This window comes from Prionailurus bengalensis, chromosome A1 (assembly GCF_016509475.1).
Source record: "Prionailurus bengalensis isolate Pbe53 chromosome A1, Fcat_Pben_1.1_paternal_pri, whole genome shotgun sequence".
NCBI lineage: Eukaryota > Metazoa > Chordata > Mammalia > Carnivora > Felidae > Prionailurus > Prionailurus bengalensis.
The window spans coordinates 159,714,346-159,733,023 of record NC_057343.1 but is presented as its reverse complement, the minus strand read 5'-3'; the positions used below and the strand labels follow the sequence as shown (position 1 = coordinate 159,733,023).

At 36.4% G+C, this 18,678-nt stretch overlaps 1 protein-coding gene and 1 long non-coding RNA gene across 4 annotated transcripts in view; both read left to right on the top strand.

Moving 5' to 3' along the window:
- The first annotated feature begins 1,934 nt into the window (after positions 1–1,934).
- On the top strand, positions 1,935–6,498 carry LOC122491526. 2 transcript variants are annotated; one of them, XR_006299379.1, is made up of 3 exons: positions 1,935–3,030; positions 4,820–4,885; positions 5,101–6,498. It is a non-coding gene; the product is annotated as an uncharacterized LOC122491526 (long non-coding RNA). The 2 variants fall into 2 exon arrangements; XR_006299378.1 differs by having other exon boundaries at positions 4,820–6,498.
- A 1,846-nt stretch (positions 6,499–8,344) lies between these two features.
- LIX1 (limb and CNS expressed 1) overlaps positions 8,345–18,678 on the top strand; it is a 53,768-nt gene continuing 43,434 nt past the window's right edge. The window contains exons 1-4 of one of the 2 annotated variants that reach the window (XM_043594326.1): positions 8,345–8,415; positions 8,536–8,584; positions 10,001–10,130; positions 10,335–10,480. In XM_043594326.1, the coding sequence (XP_043450261.1) occupies positions 10,099–10,130; positions 10,335–10,480 (178 nt within the window). In that variant the 5' untranslated portion in view covers positions 8,345–8,415; positions 8,536–8,584; positions 10,001–10,098. Of the gene's footprint in view, positions 8,416–8,535; positions 8,585–9,623; positions 10,131–10,334; positions 10,481–18,678 lie in introns of those variants that run through there. The other variant, XM_043594335.1, reaches the window with a different exon arrangement.

The following is an 18,678-nucleotide window of genomic DNA, read 5'->3' as shown; positions in this document are numbered from 1 at the left end:
GACACAGAATCGGAAACAGGCTCCAGGCTCTGAGCCATCAGCCCAGAGCCTGATACAGGGCTCGAACTCACAGACCGCGAGATCGTGACCTGGCTGAAGTCGGACGCTTAACCGTCTGCGCCACCCAGGCGCCCCAAATCTGTTTTTTAAAATAATCTTTATTAGGAATATTTGCGTATTTAAAAAAAAACTAAATTTCACTATTTGTGTTGCTTTTTGTTCTCTACCAAAAACAAGTAGATTCCATGGTATCAAATCCCAGTTTTTCCACTTGCTAATGAAAAGAACTTTAGGCAAGTCGTATATGTGTCTCTCTGCTTTTCCACCTCAATTTTCTTACTATTACAATGGATTTGTAACTACTTAATAGGGTTGTTTTTAGGACTAGGTGAGATAATACACAGAAGCGCTAAGAACAATGCCCAGCACTTTGTAAACATTCATTAAAGTATAGCTTTTAGAATGATACAATGATTGTAATCATGTTTAGCTTTCTGATACTCTGCTAATAATTTGTTTTTATTTTATTTAACCACTGGGAGAATTTACTGCCACCTGTTTTTCTTAGGCTTCAGTATTTTTTTTTTTTTTTAGTGTTTATTTGAGAGAGAGAGAATATGGGCGCGATCTGGAGAGGGTCAGAGAGAGAGGGAAAGAGAGAATTCCAGGCAGGTTCCATGCTGTCAGCACAGAGTCCAAAGCAAGGCTCAATCTCACTAATAACTATGAGATCATGACCTGAACCGGTATCAAGAGTTGGACACTTAATTGACTGAGCCACCCAGGTGCCCCAAGGCTCCAGTATTAAGGATCAGCTGGTGATGGATAATTTTGTTTCCCACTATTTAAATTGGTAATGTGGTGATGGGAACAGAAAGTTGCCGTAGTCTCACCAGTTTCCATATTTGTCCGTTTTTATGCAGGCCTGAGCAGAAGTAGAAGAGTTAGGAGTATAAGGAGGTAGAAGGGATAAGGAATGAAAACCTCTTTCTAATATTCTTGGGTGGGTCCAAAACATGTTTTCATTTAACAAGTAAATAGTGCAGGGGAAAGACAATACATAAGGCATTGTAATACAAAGACTTTGTAATCCAGTGAGATTGGAAGATGGGTGCTTAAGTACATCTACCTGATGATATTCAAGTCTCAGCATCACCCAGTAGGCCAGAAGAGGGGCATCACCTATGGGAAAAAAAATGACCACTAGATGGCAATGTCACTCCACAGTCACCAGCCAGAATGTCCTAAAATTACTTGCATCAGTGGTAATGATCTACTAGAGGAAATAACAGCACATTTATTTCCAAGAATGATAAAGACAGCAGATTCCCTTTCACCTTTGTAAAATTCATTCTTCTATTTGCAAGACCTATCATTAATAAATACCTTTAATTACATAGACACAAGAAAATGTCCAATTCCCTTGAAAATTAACGCTAACTTGGAAAGTGTTTACCTAGCTTCGAATTTTAGGTGTGTCTTCACAGCATTTACTAAATAGATCTACTTTAAAGCATTTCAGTAAAATGTTGAAGACATCTTAATAGAACCATAGAATATTTATCTTGCAATACATATTATATTTAGAGTATCAAAGGTAAACTGGGAATGAAACTATATGACATCTTCCTACTCAATTTTTATTCAGTTGATGCAGTCCACTTTTGGGTACCTACTACATAAACACTATTACTCTAGGAACTTTGAAATCTAAGTAAGCAGTTCTTATCCTGAATAGCCTCAGGTTTCTTGTGGTTGGCAGAACAGATACATCAAATGCATAAATCTAAGCAAATTATTCAGTGTCTAATCAGTGTCTAATATTTTTTTAATATTTATTTTTGAGAGAGAGCATGAGCCAGGGAGGGGCAGAGAGAGAGAGATCTGAAGTGGACTCTGCTGACAGCAGAGAGCCCCCCAATATGGGGCTCTAACTCCCGAACCATGAAATCATGACCTAAACTGAAGTCAGATGATTGACTGAGCCACCCAGGTACCCCTACTCACAATTTTTAAAAGATGTTTTTGAGTAGTCCTCAATTAGAAATTAGAATTTGGTCTATCAAACAAGATGTAACCCTCACATTTAAAATGTCCATAGTGAACAATGAGCAAAAACAATTTAAGTGTACTACTAATGTAGTCAAGGCATGTACTGTGGTTAATAAAACACTTTTGAGTCTGCGAGTTCCAAATTTAGATCCTGGTTCAACCACTTCCCAGACCTCAAGTGCCTCTGTAACCTCTCTAACCTCACTTTTTTGATTTGTGAGATGAGGACATTTAATGGTGCCTTAGAATTATTATAAAAATTAAATAACACCTGTAAGGAGCTTAGCACAGTACCTGATACATGTTATATATTAGGAAGTATTTCCCAAATGATTTCAGATTACCAAAAGGAAGATTCTGGAGGGATCTTTTCTATTTCCAAGGTCACTGATATTTCACCTGTGATCTTTTTGGTGCTGTTTTCATCTCAACGTACAAATGCTTTGCTTGTAACCTTGCATCCTCTACTTGTTGCTCCCCCTAAATAAGTTTTTCCTACGAGATAATGCAGTTTATACTTGTGCTAAATAACTTTGTGATATTGGTAGCCATGGGTCTGTTCTTTGATGCCTAGCTGGCTGTCTTTGAGCTTTCTCCAGAACCTTAAAGATCTTTTAAGGCTACTAACTAGAAGATAATCATTCTTTTAGTCAAGTACTCAGTAAATGTTATGACAAAACATAGTTGTCTAGTTAAAGAACTTAACAGGTAAACCCGCAGCCCAGAGGTTTATCAGCCACTTCCACAAGGTGGAGGTATGAGTTCATTAGGTTCTCAGGGAGAACACTTCCTTGAGATGTAAATTTATTTCAAGTCGCATTCAATATTCTGGGTGGCTAAGGCTCACCATCTCCATTATTCTTCATCTCTCTTCAGAACATCTCCCTAGAGAGCATCAGGCCATATCTTAGTTTGACCTTGATTTGCTATATGAAGGTCTGGAACCATCTTATGCAACTGTAGCAGGCTGGGAATGAGGTAAAGTTCAAAATAACCGTGAGTTACACAGTTGTGTAATAACAAGGAGTGTAGGAATAACTCCAAAGTCTACAACACAGTGAGGGACTAATATTGTTACATTTTAAATGTAAGTTTTTCTTTTGTCTTACTATTTTAAATAATGATGCCATTAAAATTAGTATTTTATGTAACATTTAGAATCAGATTATGTAGGCTTAATTCCATAAATAGGAGTGTGCCTCATAATACAAATAAAATATAATCCTTGGAATATTTGTCACGATATTACATGGTTCCATTTAAAAAAAAGTAACCACTTGAAATGAATGAATCCAATAAGGGTGATTACTATAACTGCTTTTAGTGGAAGAGATTCAACTTACATTAGGAATAAAAATACAATATTAACCCGTACATTTTGCACGTGCTTGATGTTGTCTAAAGATACTGAGGAAGTATACAGACTTTTAATATAAAATTTTTGTTGACCTAAAGCATCCACTATATTTGAAGAAACAAGATTAAACACATAACAATTAAAGGACACTACAAAGTCAACTGTACTGAAAGCCTGACACCATTGATCTCACTGAGGAACCTCCAAGGACAGTGGATAAGTGAAAGTTCAGAGTGATTTGGTGAATTATAGGGAAGAGGGATTTGGTTGAATAGGTAGATTAAAAAAAAGAGCTTACAAAGAGGAAATCATGCAGAAGACAAATAAATGTAGTGTGCTATGGTTGGGAAAGGGGTATTGTGCAGCAAATGACGAAATTAAAGATTATTTTAAAATTTTTGTTAGAATTTATCTTGATGTATTGGAAAGGAGTGATTGTAGATTTTGAGCAGTGTAATGATTTGATTTTAAAGGGGGTGGTGAGGCACCTGGCTGGCTCTGTTGGTAGAGCATGCAACTCTTGATCTTGGGATCATGAGTTCAAGTCCCACATTGGGTGTAGACATTATTTAAAAATTAAAAAGATGGGGGCACCTGGGTGGCGCAGTTGGTTAAGCGTCCGACTTCAGCCAGGTCACAATCTCGCGGTCCGTGAGTTTGAGCCCCGCGTCGGGCTCTGGGCTGATGGCTCAGAGCCTGGAGCCTGTTTCCGATTCTGTGTCTCCCTCTCTCTCTGCCCCTCCCCCGTTCATGCTCTGTCTCTCTCTGTGCAAAAATAAATAAACATTGAAAAAAAAATTTAAAAAAATAAAAAAATAAAAAAATAAAAATTAAAAAGAAAAAAAAATTAATTAAAAACTAAAAATAAAGGGGATGGAAAGGGGAACTAGGGAAACTTTGTCAGTGTGGGTAGATTGGAAGGAATCTTGAACAGAAGCTAAAATGTTGCCCAGTATTAAGGTTTAGACAATCTGGGATAGAATCTTACTATTATACTGGAGGTGTAAACATTCTTGATTAGTTTGTTTTTATTTTAGAGATGAGAAAACATTTTTAGATGTAAAATTACTTGCCCAAAATCACATGGAGTGAATAGGGTTGGGAGTAAGTGGGAGGAAAAAATGGAATTGGTAAGTACCAGGAAGGTGAAAGGTAGAAAAACCAGAGTATCTGTGGTTTAGAACTTGGTATCCAGCCCAGGGGTCTCTTTTGCAAAGTCACTAAGGTCCACAAACTTTGACTTGTCTTCCTGGTGTTGTGGAGGTATGAGAGGAGACAGTCCTTACAACCAGGTCCAGGTTTTGAGTCCTATTCTCCACAAAATTTCCTCCCTTTTTAGAAAACATGTTGGGGTTTTTTTTGTTTATTTTGTGTTTTTTTTTCCATGATAAGCTTTCATTTTTCTCACAGGCCCAAGAAAACCGATCTCAGTACACTGAAGCTCTGCCTGGAACATTTCTGGTTGTTCATGAGGAGGTAGGAGGGGATTAAAGGTGGTGAGGTGGGGAGTAGTACTTTTTCCTTGAGCTCAAAGCTACTGAGGTACCTGGGGAGGATCAGAAGAATATATCATTCTCTAACTTGGTCTTTCTCTAGTTTTCAATTCGTAGAAACATAGGCCCCTTTGTATGCAGTTTTCTATTCCTCTTTCAAACAAATTTTGAAAAGAAATATTTCTTCTGTGTCAACAGGATACATGCTAAGTGCAGTACTCTGATAGTGACTGCAAAGGAAGTGAAATGGAAATTATAGTTTACAATGTGAAATGGATGGGCGCGAGGCTTTTATCTTAATGTAAGCATATCCATAAATATAGCCTGAATTGAATTAAGAGTATACTAATGATGCAATCTTTACAGGAAGTTTCATCTAAAATATATGGAGCTATGAAGTTAGTGGCTTGCTTGAACTTAGTTGATAGCCATCAACTAATCTCAGGTTTAAGTCATTTATTTACAGCCAATAAACATTCTTCCTGGGTTTGTTTTAATCTAATATTAATATTTTTTTTGTAGTCTAGGTTTTCATTTTACTTTGCTCATTACTGTTGCAAAGATTTAAACATTCCAAACAAGTCATACCCCAGAAACATGACCATCTAAAGGAAAAAAAAAAAATGTTAGCTTCAATTAGTCTATCCTTTCTTTAAAGGAGACCTCAACTCTTTGCATTTGACGAGAGGCTCAAAGACTCAGCTGGAGTTCAGACACCTTTTTTAGGATCAATCTGATCACTTTATAGCCACAACCTGTGTAAATTTTTTCTTCAACACGCAGCAAAATAAACTCCTGTACTGGATAGCAAAAGGTAGGGGGAGGGGATGGTTCCTGTGAGAAAATGCAAGGAGAGGGAGAGGAGCCCTAGTTATTACTAGATAAACTTTTATGAAAGAAAATATTGTTGTAAAATCCATTGGAAAAAGTCACTCCCAAAACAAAAAATGTTAAACTGTTTTTCTTTTTCTTTCAAAATATATATTATGCTGGAAGTCAGCCAGCCACAGTTAACAGTAATACGTTCAGTTTTCCACAGAACACATACCTAATGACCCAAGGGCTTGGCATCAATATCTCCAGTCTTGTAAATGAACATTCAAATTCTCTCACCTTACTAGTAAAACCTCCTCTGGTGATATCTTTGGCCTCTAAGGTATTTCTTAATCAATTTTTACTTCTCTTCCAGGACCAAATACCAAGACAGAGCTGGGTAATTGGTTACTTAAAATAGTCAAGATGACATGGGCTCATTCAGGCCCCCAAATATATATATGTAACAGAAGGTTTGGATAAATGGATGTACTTTCATTGTTCTTTCTGGTTAAAAGTGTTGATTCTAACTGCCCTGACACAGATAAAGAGCAGTTCACTAGCAGTTTTATCTTGTGGGGAAGGATATTATTTTAAGAAAGCATTTTTTATAATATTGTATGAAAATGAAGAGATGTACATTCTTTTAATCTGTAAATGGGATATTAATCAATTTTCTACTTACCTTTTCACGTAGTTAAACAGATTAGTACTTACTGGTGATTTCCTAAATGTAGTGAAATATCAGGGTAAATATGTCTGAAATAAAGTTATTTTATGTTACCTGTGTCTTTTGAATTTGTCAGAACTTTTGTCAGAAGTTGCCTTTCCAACTGACCCTCTCATGAATACCTTGATTCAAATATCTCATTGACCTTTCCCAGTTAAGAGTTAACAAAGTTGATGTTAACCAGCTATTCATTCTTCCTACTGGTGTCTTTAGTTTTGTTTAGCTAACACTAAACAGTCGTTAGTTATTACCTCAGCAAAGTCACTTTCTTCAGGGCCTTGCCCTTCTTCACCCTCCAGAACACCCCTAGAAACGGTCCGGCACATAGGCAACCCTTGACCCTCTTGTGCCAATCCAGCTCTTAGGGCCTTCCACCCATCTCCCATTGGAATCTGGATGGATCTGCTATGTTCCCCATTGTTTTTGTAAAGGATTTACTCTCTCTGTTTATTTAACTGCATGACTTGAATTATTTTTCATTTTATTTACTTTATCTTAAATTGTAAATTTTTAAGAATCAAAGCATTAGCAAGTAAGTGAAGAAATTATTTCAGAGAAGATAATCTTCCTGAATTTCAATCAGTGTCTTCTCCCTTCTTTAGGTACTTGATCCTCTAGAGATGAGTAGCTATAAGTTGGCTCAGGCTCAGTTACTGCAGTGGAGTCTGCATGCCTACATGCCTGGAATCTCACCATCTTCACTACAGCCTCATCTACAGGCCCATTCTCCTGTTTCACCTACCCCAGGCTCCTCCAGGACAGAACAGATCATGAAGTGAGGGGGCACAGAGGATAGTGGAGGTTCTTTCCTGTTTTTAACTAAAGATGATTCTTTCATGCATTTATTATGTGTTTTAACATTCTGGGTGTTATTTCAATTGGTGACCCCCACTTTCTTATCATTTTTGTACCTGTAATGAACTACTTAACAAATATATTACTATAATGATAGGAATAAATTTTCTTTTCGTTACCAGCAAAATGATTGTTTCCATATTCGTTTTTGCTGCATTGTGCATGAAATGGTACAAAATATACCACCTTGATTTCTCATCTTCTCAAAGAGTTCTGTACTCCCTGGGAGCTTAGTAAGTGTGCTATTGCACTGAGTCTTTCCCTTTTACCATTGGGTGATAAGTTTTGATCACTAAATATATCAGTTGGATGGCATTTCTCACACATCTGAGTAGCATTCTAACAGGATTTGTAAAAACATCATTTTGGTTTTCACTGTAGTCCTCTACCCTTGTTTTAATACCTAAGTTTTGCTTTTGGCATATGCCTACAGTTGGCTGAGGTTGACAGTGAAATCTAACATGTGAACTGTAGAATCTGTACTAAATAGACAGGGGTATCTTAGGTTTTTCCCACCTCCCTCATATACTTTCTACATTAAAGACATAAAAGGGTGAGAAAACCCTGAGTTGTTAGTTTAAACTGTCTTACAGTAACACTCTAGAGTGAGAAGTCTTTATGGATGGGCAAGGAATAAATGCTTAGCAGAGGATTTGGAAAACTTCTGTTGAAGCATTGGGCCTGATCAGAAAGAAGAAACTATACTATCCAACTAGAATTCTTTTTTAATTTTTTAAAATATAACTCAGTAGATATCATGATATTTTTACAAAGTTATCTTTGCAAAGCCGTTTTGGAGTTCTCTAAGCAGACACTCAGTTTGTCTTTAGAAAAATCTTGCGGAAGTTGAAAGTTAATTTTCTTAACAAATTCTTACCTTTCATTTTAGTTAGCGTTAGTAATGAGTATCTTTGGGCTGTTTTGTTTTGTTTTATTTTGTTTGTTTTTGGATTTTTATTGTGTGTGCGTGTGTGTGTGTGTGTGTGTGTGTGTGATGAGTATCTTTGAACTCACCATATTAATTTGTGTTTCTCATATTGTTGAAAGGATATGAAGTTTACTATGGGATTAGAAGTGATCTGTTTGAAGACCAGTCCAGCTTTTAGGAAATAAGTGTAAGAGTTTTCAGAAAGCTATAGTGTGTGAAAATATTTGTGGTCATTTGTAATATAGCTACAGAATCATAAATGTTAGATCTGAAAGAAAGCATTCAGCTCAATCCCCTAATTTTCTAGATGAGGACTGTGAGCCCAGAGAAGACATGACTTCTTCAAAGTTATACAGGTAACAAATATCAAATCCTAGATTTTACTAATACAAAATTCAGTATTCTTTCCATCACAATACACAACCAAAATATTTTTATGTACTACTAAAGATAAGCCCATAAAAAGTCTATTTATTGACCAAAATCTCGGCATCGACCAATTTTACATTATCAGACTCTCTCCTTTGAGAATTCCTGGCTCTCTAATGGGAACCTTATATGTTTTGGTTTCCAATTCAGTATCACACTGAAAGTACTTTCATTCATTTATACTCTGTGTCCAATCAATGTATTTTTTTTTTATCTACAAACCATCTAGCTTCTCTTTTAAATTATAAGCTCATGAATGGCAAAGATGCTGATGATTTCCTATTTGATGCAGCCCATGTAAAGTAAAGTACACTTTGGAACCCTAAATAAGTGTCTTAACATGTAGTGCTACTTCTTTCACATCCTTTTTTATAATAATATCTTTGCACAGTGGGGCAGCCCCGTGTCTCTGTCATATGTGACATATATTCCCTGTGGACATTTACTAAGTAATAGTCATTATGATAAGACTTATTATGACAGCACCATTTCCTCTGTTTCCTTTTATTAAGCCCACCCGTATTCTACCATCTAGCTGAAGAAGCCTATTGCATGGAAAACATTTTACTTTTATTTTGTCGTTAAAGGACTGTTTTCAGTTAATCATGCAACACAACATAGTTATGGAATCTGGAAATGGGAGAGCAATCTCTTGTGCCAACTCCGAAAAAGTATTTTAAATAAAAGTAAAGTAGTCCTTAACAAGTCTTCAATAAACTATCATAGGTTATAGCCATTAAAATCAGTTCTTTTATATGTGGTATGAATCCTAATTATTGCAATGGAATCTCATGACATGTTTATGTCTCCTGTGGAAAGACTATTTAACCTTGTCATGAGTGGTATGGGAAATAGAGAAAGAATCTGTTAAGGTATGTTAGTAACTACCTATATTCTATTGAAAAAATATATATATTTTTGCTTCTTCTGAAATTTTAATAGAAAGAATTAGCACGAAATAAAAGGAAGTGAATAATATCAGAATTCATTAAACTCAATCTTGGGAATGATTTTCCTTGAAGAGTCAAAACAAAAACAAACATTCCTAGGCAAGCCAAAAGACAGTACCAAGGTTTTATTTGCCACTACCCATCATAAGTGACAATAACATGGGTGATGGGGAAAAAAAAAAGAAAAACAACTTTTAAACTTGGCTCCCAGAGAGATGCCCCTGAATTCAAATACCATAATCTGGTCCCTGGCTATATCCGTACTCTTTATAGCACTTTTTTACCAAAGAAGAATTTAGATGATACTAATTCTGAACTGAAAGTCCTGAGCTGGAAATTTCTTTGTTACTAAGGTAATTTCTTTGACAAATAACCTTCTTGATTTTATACCAGGGGACAGCACATTTGAAGATGGAGAACCAAAAAAATACCCAAGTCAGAAAGCTGCACACCATTCAGGCAGAATCTGGTTGGAGAGGAAAGCTGGTCTCATGATTAGAGAGCTTCCTCAGCTAGCCTGTAGGTGGGTGTGTTTAACAGAAGGAAGCAATGGGAACCCGCCTGTCAGCCAGCCTTTAGAGCTAATTAGCTCAGCATACAACAAAGATAAGTGAGCCTGGGAGGAGGGCCCCCTGAGGGGTCTTTAGATTCTGGGAAATGTCTGATTGGCAGATGTTAAAAGGGATTCTTTGGTAATCCTGTGCATCAATGAGCTGCACAAATTCAGTCCAGGACTGCAAGAATTCAGGCATGAGGACACTGTGCAGCAGGCTCACACAGGCAGACCCAAGATGGACAGAACCTTGGAATCCCTGAGACACATCATTGCCCAAGTCTTGCCTCACAGAGACCCGGCTCTAGTCTTCAAAGACTGTAAGTACTGAAGGGGAAAAAGTTTTCTGAAAATAGTCCTAAACGTCTAGTCACATCCTATTTAAGTATGATTTCTCCTAAATCTCTGTAGTCGTGTGCTGTGGTCTAAGTGATATTTAACTTGTTCCTGACTTCAGTCAGGAGAATGATTTCATTTCACCTACGGGTATTAGTTGCTGGGTTATTTTGTCAGTGATACATCTTGCTAACTGTTTGGAAGTCTTTCCTAAAATATAAGCCTTGCCTAAGACTTAATGAACTCTTCCAGATGCTTTTTTAAATAAAACATGGCTGATTGCTAATGATATTAAAACTAAAAATAACTTAGAAATGATAAATACTCTATATTTGTTAACCTGTTTCACCCTCCATAACATGTTAACTGTGTTAAGTCAAATATTGTGTTTGTCTGAAAATTTTTATTGCAAACAAACAACAATAAATCACCAGTGAGCTCTTAAATTTTGGTAACAAATTATAACACTTTAGTTAAAAGGCCAATAAAATTAGCCTTCCCATATCTGCAATGTCCCTATCCCCCCAAAATCTAAACAGCTATGGCAAAGTTATTTCAAAATCTTTTTTAATGATTATGAAAAATAATTCAATCAAGCTTCCCAATTCTAGCAATACTATTATACCATTTGTCATGTAACTTAGTTTCTGGAACCAATTTGATTTTCTGCTGCTGCAAAACAGACTATCTTCATGTTGTATCTTATCTACAGTGAGTTTCATATTACAAAGGGCTTCTGAAATAGAATTTTGCTATGGAACTGCCCAAAAGGTAGAATGCATATGGAATTTTTTTTTTCTTCAATAAGTTACAGCTTTCTTTGTGAATCTTGTTATGTTTGTCTCCATCAAAACATCAATGCTTTGGATTTTTGCTCTCTGATTGCTGAATAATGTTAGTTTCCAGATGTCCTTTTAGTTTATATTTCTCATATGTGTGATGAAGAAAAAGAAATGTTGGGCCATTTTATCCTATAAAATTTTCTTCTTAGAAATAAAATTGTAACCAGTATGCCCTTTAATGCATAGTGGAAGCCCTTTATTTCCTTCCTCTCTTCCTTCCTACCTTTCTTCCTTCTGTCTTTTTTTTTTAAATATTTTCTTCAAGCATATGTCAATAGCTATGCTAGACTAATGAAAATCACTCCCTCCCCCAGTCTAGCCTGGAGTCTATTCAGGTTTGGTGTGTTTCTTTAAGTGAAAAGGGAAGGAAAGAATGTCTTTCTCTTACAATAGCACCGAATTCACTAGTGAAGGGTAAAAGGGCTCTTGACCTGCTCAAAGCTTTGGATAAATTGTATAGAGCCAGGGGTCTTATACTGTGGATTTGGAGAATGGAAGCAGAAAAAAAAAAAAGAAAGAAAAGAAAAGAAAAGAAAAGAAAAGAAAAGAAAAGAAAGAAAGAAAAAGAAAAAGAAATAGAGGAGCAATTTTTCACCAAATTTCTTGTCAATTCAAGTTTACTCTGAAATTATATGGTCTACTTTTTAAGTTGAACTAAATCCCAGGAATTGTTTACAGTTTAGCCAAGAGAATAAAATAGAAAAAGGGTTAAAATAAAATATGCATTATGTTCTGTCATCCAGACCTTTGCAGGAACTCTTTTCTATGGAAAAATAAAGAAGTGTCCAATTTTATATATTTCATTCTTTAACATAGAACCCAAATTTGATCAGATAGCATTGCCTGTTTACCCTGGAATAAGCTGTACTCTGCAACTGCTTGCATGGCTTAATAGGTGTGAGTATTAAACTGCTGATCCTCTCCCTTCAGGTGTTTCTAATCTGAAAAATGACTAAATGAAAGTAAGCCAAATGGCAAATTTCTATGCCAGTGGTTTTTTTATAACATTGAAACATCCAACCACTTACCATCCTCATGGAATAAATGGGAACAGGCTTACACACTTTCTGGAGCAGGACATCAAAAGTCTGCCTGGGGGTTATGCCATGCCTTGGCAACCTATCACGCACGTGCCAGAGTTTAGCACGTGGACTCATTTTCTTTGGCACACCCAAAAACTGCTGCCACCACACTCATCTTTTACACAGCTTGTAAAAAGCTGCCATCAGCCTTGAACAGCAGGTTCTGAGCAGCCTCTTCTCCTGCTAGTCACTCCTGGCCCCCTTTCCCCCAACCCAGTCCAGTCTCTTCCTGCCATAAGGAAAGGGCTAAGCACTTGAGCACATCACTGCCAAATCCTTAAGAAAAATTGCTACCTTGCTTTCCTGCAAGATGAAAAGCCAATCCAAGAATTTTTAAAACCCAGAACAGTTGAACAAAGGAGCATTAAAACACACACACACACACACACACACACACACCCCACATACTCTAAAAATGTTTTTCTTGATTTCTATAAATGTAAAGAAAGTTTTTTTTTCTCTTCATTCTTCAGAAACACATAATACAAGGAATGTAAATGATCATTCAATTAATTTTATGCCTTCAGTGGCTTTTGGTTTGTTTAAAAACAAGCAATTGTAAATTGAATTTTCTCTTCAAGTTGGTCAGGAAAAGCACCCAGAGAATTTTCTGGTCTGAGATGGATACACATGGGGATAGTTATATTCATTTAAAGAAGTATTATTTGGCTGCTTTTCTTAGCATCCCAAGTGGCATTTTGCAATGAACTAAATCTCTCATTTGTTTTAGACAAGGTGTTCATCCAGCAATAGTTGCAATTTTTTTTTAAATTTTCTTTCCTAGAAAGAAATGAATTCCATAACAATTTTTTTTCTGTTTCCCCCTATTTCACGTTTCAAATAAAAAACAATGCAAAGACATTTAAATAAGGTCAGCTCTCAATTTGAAATTTGCTCATCTAAGCTGACACTGGACTGTTCTCCACTACCTAAATGTCTCACATTTGTAACAAGTAGCACTAGGAATCTCTACACCACCATACAGAATCTCTTTGCTGAGAAATTAAGGCACATATCCATGTTGCCTTCCATTCTTGGCTTTGTGTAACATTCAGTTTCTTTTCATTTGTCATATGTCACAACCAAAGATGAGCTATCCTAAGAGCAGCCCTTGTCAGCTCTTTTGAGAGTGTGTGCAAGCTTACTATTTATTTACCACTGTTTGACAGTTCCTCATGTGCTTTCTCAAAGGAAATCCACATGATTTCAAGATGGCTGAACATTCAGATTCTTCTGAGTGTTAACTTTTCACATGACAATAGCATAATATGTTTATCTGCCATCTTTGGGCTCTCTCTTTATCCATGTATAGTAATGCTAGGGTATCAAGTTCTCATCATGTGATGACAGGCACTATGCTAGGAACGTTTATTCACAACAAACCAGTAATGTAGGTACTATTGAATTATAGATGAGGGAACTGAGTCTCATGAAGTTAAGGTGACTTGCCCAAGGTCATACTGTTAAATGAGTGATACAGCCAGAATGCAAGTACTGTATTCCAATTCCTCACCTTTAGCCACTACAAAACTACAAGACAACTATTGGCTCCCAGAGGTGTTATATAACCGTGTCATTTGTGCTGTTATAGGAAAATGGGGGAGGGGACAAGGGAGGAGGATTGAAATGACCTCTTTTGGAAGTATGGAGGGAACCCACTAAATAGGTACATCTGAACAGGAATATGACAGGAGGGTCAGAGGGGAAGGGCATGTTTGATGAGAAAGAACAGCTTGTCCATAGAAGCTAAGGCAATACAAGAACAAGGCATTAGGGGAGGTGGAGACAAGATGGTAAAGGCAGGTGGAATGATGCAGAAGTGCAGGCAACAGGGAGTCTTCAGAGTTACCAGTGATCCTAGATTAGTTATGCAACTTTATGGTTTTATGTTGCATTGGGAAAAATATTATATTGACATCTTTTGGAGGCACACTTCCTCATGCTAAGTTAGGGAGAATTTAACTTTTTCAATGGCGAAAATCCTTTTGCCTGTTCAGGCAAGATGCAAGATGTGTGAATATAAACATGCCTGTAGTGAGAAATCACTTTGACTTAACTGAAAGCCCAAATCAAGTCAAACTTTATTAAAATAGATTGTTAAAAAAACTATCTTAGTTATCATTTAAGCCATGAGAATGTGTTAGTTTCCAGCATTGACTGATAAAGCGATGTTAGATTTCATTAATATGTTTTACGCCCAAATTTCATCGTGAAAAAATGAGATGTTTCCTTCCTAATCATTGCACAATTAGAAAATGTCTCACGTATTTGAGGTGCATTAACTTCCATTTGGGAAACGTTTTCCGGCATGAAAGGTTTTATTTATATCAAATAGGTGAATACTTCAAAAGGTTCATTTTTACCCTTTGAAAAAAATTGGACCAGACTATAAAGTTATTAAAACCATGTTAGTAATCATGGTTCTGGCTGTATGCAACCCAAGAGAGCAAAAATTCTCAAGAGTAAAGTATTTTCTCTATCCCATGCTTTTTAGTGGAGTTATCTGAAATCTATAAATTTGATGATACATTTATGGGTTTTGCATTTCACAGAAAGAAATGGAGTAGGATGTAAGGGATGAAGGTACTTATGCAGTAAAATCTCTACACATATTGCACTGCATTCCACCACAAAGTGTGCCTAAAAGAATATGGTTAAAAAAAAATCTCACTGCTCACTAGCTTATTTCGGATTAATGATTGAATCTTAATTACAATAATTTTAGCATCTAAACTGTGAAGCCTGTTGAAGCCTATTGAAATGCTAATTTTACTTTATTACAGGATACAACTAGAAACAATTATATAATTATACTAAGAAACAAATGCAGATTTTGGTTCAGCTATCAGTGGCATAAACACTGTTTCCTAACCCTTTTTTCAGTATATATACATTTGGTAGAATTTAAATACTAAAAGTATCGGCCCCAGAGGAAAACTTTTCAAAATGGGGAAAAAAAAAGTGGCTTCTTGATCACTTAATGGCCATCTGTCTTAATACATTTATTTCTTAATACATAAGTAAGATTTAACAAATCAAAACAAAATATGATCTATATCCATCCTGTGATCAAATCTAGAACTTCTTCATGGTCTGCTGTCTCATCTCAACATAGGTTTTTTTTTTTGTAGCAGTTAAGATTTGTTAGCCTGATCTCAACTTTAACAACTTCTGAAACTCATGTGTTAAGTTACAGCCCATAATAGGATACAGCTGCACAAGGGTGAGTTTCTAAGTCATGATTTTTCTGTTTAAATGATACGGTTTTACTGATTATGTGCTACAGATTGATTTAAGAAATGTAAGACAACTTTAGAAGCCTTTCATAAAAGAATCTTCTGTATTTAATACATTTCATATTGAAGTTTTAACCCCAAAGGCTCTTACTTCTTTGCCTCCATGTTCAAATGCTCATATAAGTTTAGTCTGTCAAGGTAGTTAATCTTATTTTAAATTAGAAAGAAATAAAAAGATTTTAATTGAAAGTTTAATATTGACAATTGTCAATAATATTGACAAAATATTACACTCCCTGTAGTTTTCTATATTCTTTCTCTTGTGTCCATGGAATGCTATTTGAATTATGGTTTGGCTTTTTTTTTTTTTCCTGCTGCGATGATAATCAGTTGATCCCTATTTTGATCTCATCCCATCAGGCAGCTGTGGGAACCCGTCATTTAGTCACCACTCCTTTGACCCTTATGGCCTATATTATATAGTTTACATTTCTCTTGTGCAATATGAGTTGTAACTTTGCTAGCATGTTTTTGTCCACACCTAGGTTGGATGTCCCAGGAGGGCAAAGCCATACCTTGCACTTCCATGTGCTCTCCCACAGGGTCAGGCACCTAGCAGGTGCACAAAAGACATTTTTGGTTGCTGATTGATTTGCTTTCTTCCTCACAAAAAGAGGAGAATATTTTTCCTATTGTCAGGTGTTCTCCTTTATTATAAAATAAACTGTACCTGAACCTTCTAAAACATCATACAGTGATACCTGAAACACAGCCTAATTGCATGCATGGTTAAACTGACAACCATATGAAATAGGATGGAGGAAAAAAGGACTCTGGAAATAAACACCCTCTTCAAACAACTTCCCCAGAGCACTGCCTGGGGTTGGTCATGGTAGAGCACCTCCAATCATTCCATATTCCACATTGGCACAATAACTTAGATTACCAATCCTTATATTCATCCTCAGGGTCTAACCTCAGCCCTGGGTCACCAAAGGCCTTGCACCATGCTCTTTAGGGCCAAACTCTGTCTATGCCTCATACTTTACATAACCCTAGTTAGACAGCTATTGCAGAGTCGTGAAAGGCTTTTTTTTTTTTTTTTAATGTTTATTTACTTTTGACAGAGAGGAGTGGAGAGGGGCAAGAGAAAGGGAGACACAGAATCGGAAGCAGGCTCCAGGCTCTGAGCGGTCAGCACAGAGTCCGATGGAGAGCTTGAACTAAGAGCCGTAAGATCATGACCAGAGCCAAATAACCAGCTGAGCCACCCAGGAGCCCCGTGAAAGCATTCTTATAATGACTACACCTAGGAAAAGTACATTATACACCTAAAGCCACATCTGCACAGATTGAGCATTTTAACTAAACAGAATTGGTCAGCAAAGCAACCAGTGTTTTTTTTAATCTTTCATTAGTTATCTAAAATTAATAGTCCTACAAAGTCTCTTAAATACAGTGTAATGTCAGTGCCTAATGGAACATGAGAAAGATATATACTTCCTGATTGATTAAATAGATTACATCAGGTTTTTATTCTATGTAGCTTTGTGATTGGATGACATCATCTGACCATGATGCACATATAAACCACACATGGGAACTCAGGCATGCTGCTGATGCTGTTTAATTCTGGTATACTTCATGATCTTTTATTTTATTTTAATTTGTCTTTGTGATTCCCTTTTGCTCCTTCATAGTCTTTCCCCTTTGCCTTCTTTAAAAAAATGACTCAGTACTTCCAAAGATATAAAAAATAAATGTCATTTACTTTAAAATTTTTTAATGTTTATTTATTTTTGTTTAATTATTTTTGAGAAAGAGAGACAGAGTGTGAGCAGAGAGAGAGAGAGGGAAACACAGAATCTGAAGCAGGCTCCAGGCTCCAAGCTGTCACCACAGAGCCCAATGTGGGGCTTGAAGTCACAAACTATGAGATCATGACCTGAGCCGAAGTCAGATGCTTAACCAACTGAGCCACCTAGGTGCCCCCAAAATAAATGCTATTTAAATGTCTCCCCAAATGACATACAGTTCAGTAATTTTAAATTCTGAAGGTCAAAATTAAGCCAAAAAGAATGAGATACTTTTTTTGTACATTTTGGACAATCTCCCAAGAGGTTAACCTTGTAAAACAACCCAAAGGATCATTTCAAGAAAAATGTTCAGGGAAGAGCATGGGGACCACAGCAGAAGAAAAGAAAAAGCCAACAAAAGGAGAAACACAACCGGCTTTCCAGCTGCTGAAGGAGCTAGGCACTGATTCAAGTGCATTCCTAAAGGAAAGTTCCTCTCCTGGGAACAAAGTAATACTCCAAGTTGTCTCAGTCCTGCTGTGTAGCTGTGACTACCTTTGAAAGAGTGTCTACACATAAGAAAAAGGGGCCCAGGATTCCTACACGTTGTACCCAACCTGACACACAAGCTGTGCCAGCAAGATTCCACTGGCCAGATCAAAACCTGGCAGAACCTGAGGATGGTTATAAATAATGAGACAACTAGGTCTGTTGGTCAGTGTCCTGCAGTTTACCAAGCCAAATGCAAGACCCAAAGGTATCCCATTTTACTACCCATTTGGCATGAATCATAAATTGGCATCACACCTTGAGCTTGCCCCTTAGATTATTTGGGGGATCTTTTTCTATTTGTCCTCAAAAAAACTAAGAAATCACATTTGGCAAGAGCAAGCTGTACATGATTGAACTACTAGAATAGAGAATACTAATTAACTTTATTTTAAAATATCACCTGCTAAGGCTAATTTAATTAAAGATTATATTAAAATATTGCATAACATAAATCCATCTGTTTAGAGGCAGAGAATCAATTTAAAAATATGTTAATCATCTTGAAAGCCTCTTAATGATTTATCCTTAAATGGTAGCCTTTCCAATTTGTCTTAAACTGTTTTTGGCAAGTGATATTTTACCCAGCTAGAATTTTTTCTCTGTAAGGCAGAAAAGAAATTGGTTCTTTTTTTCTGGTAGATTTATAACATACTTTTAAGATCTCTTTTTGCTAG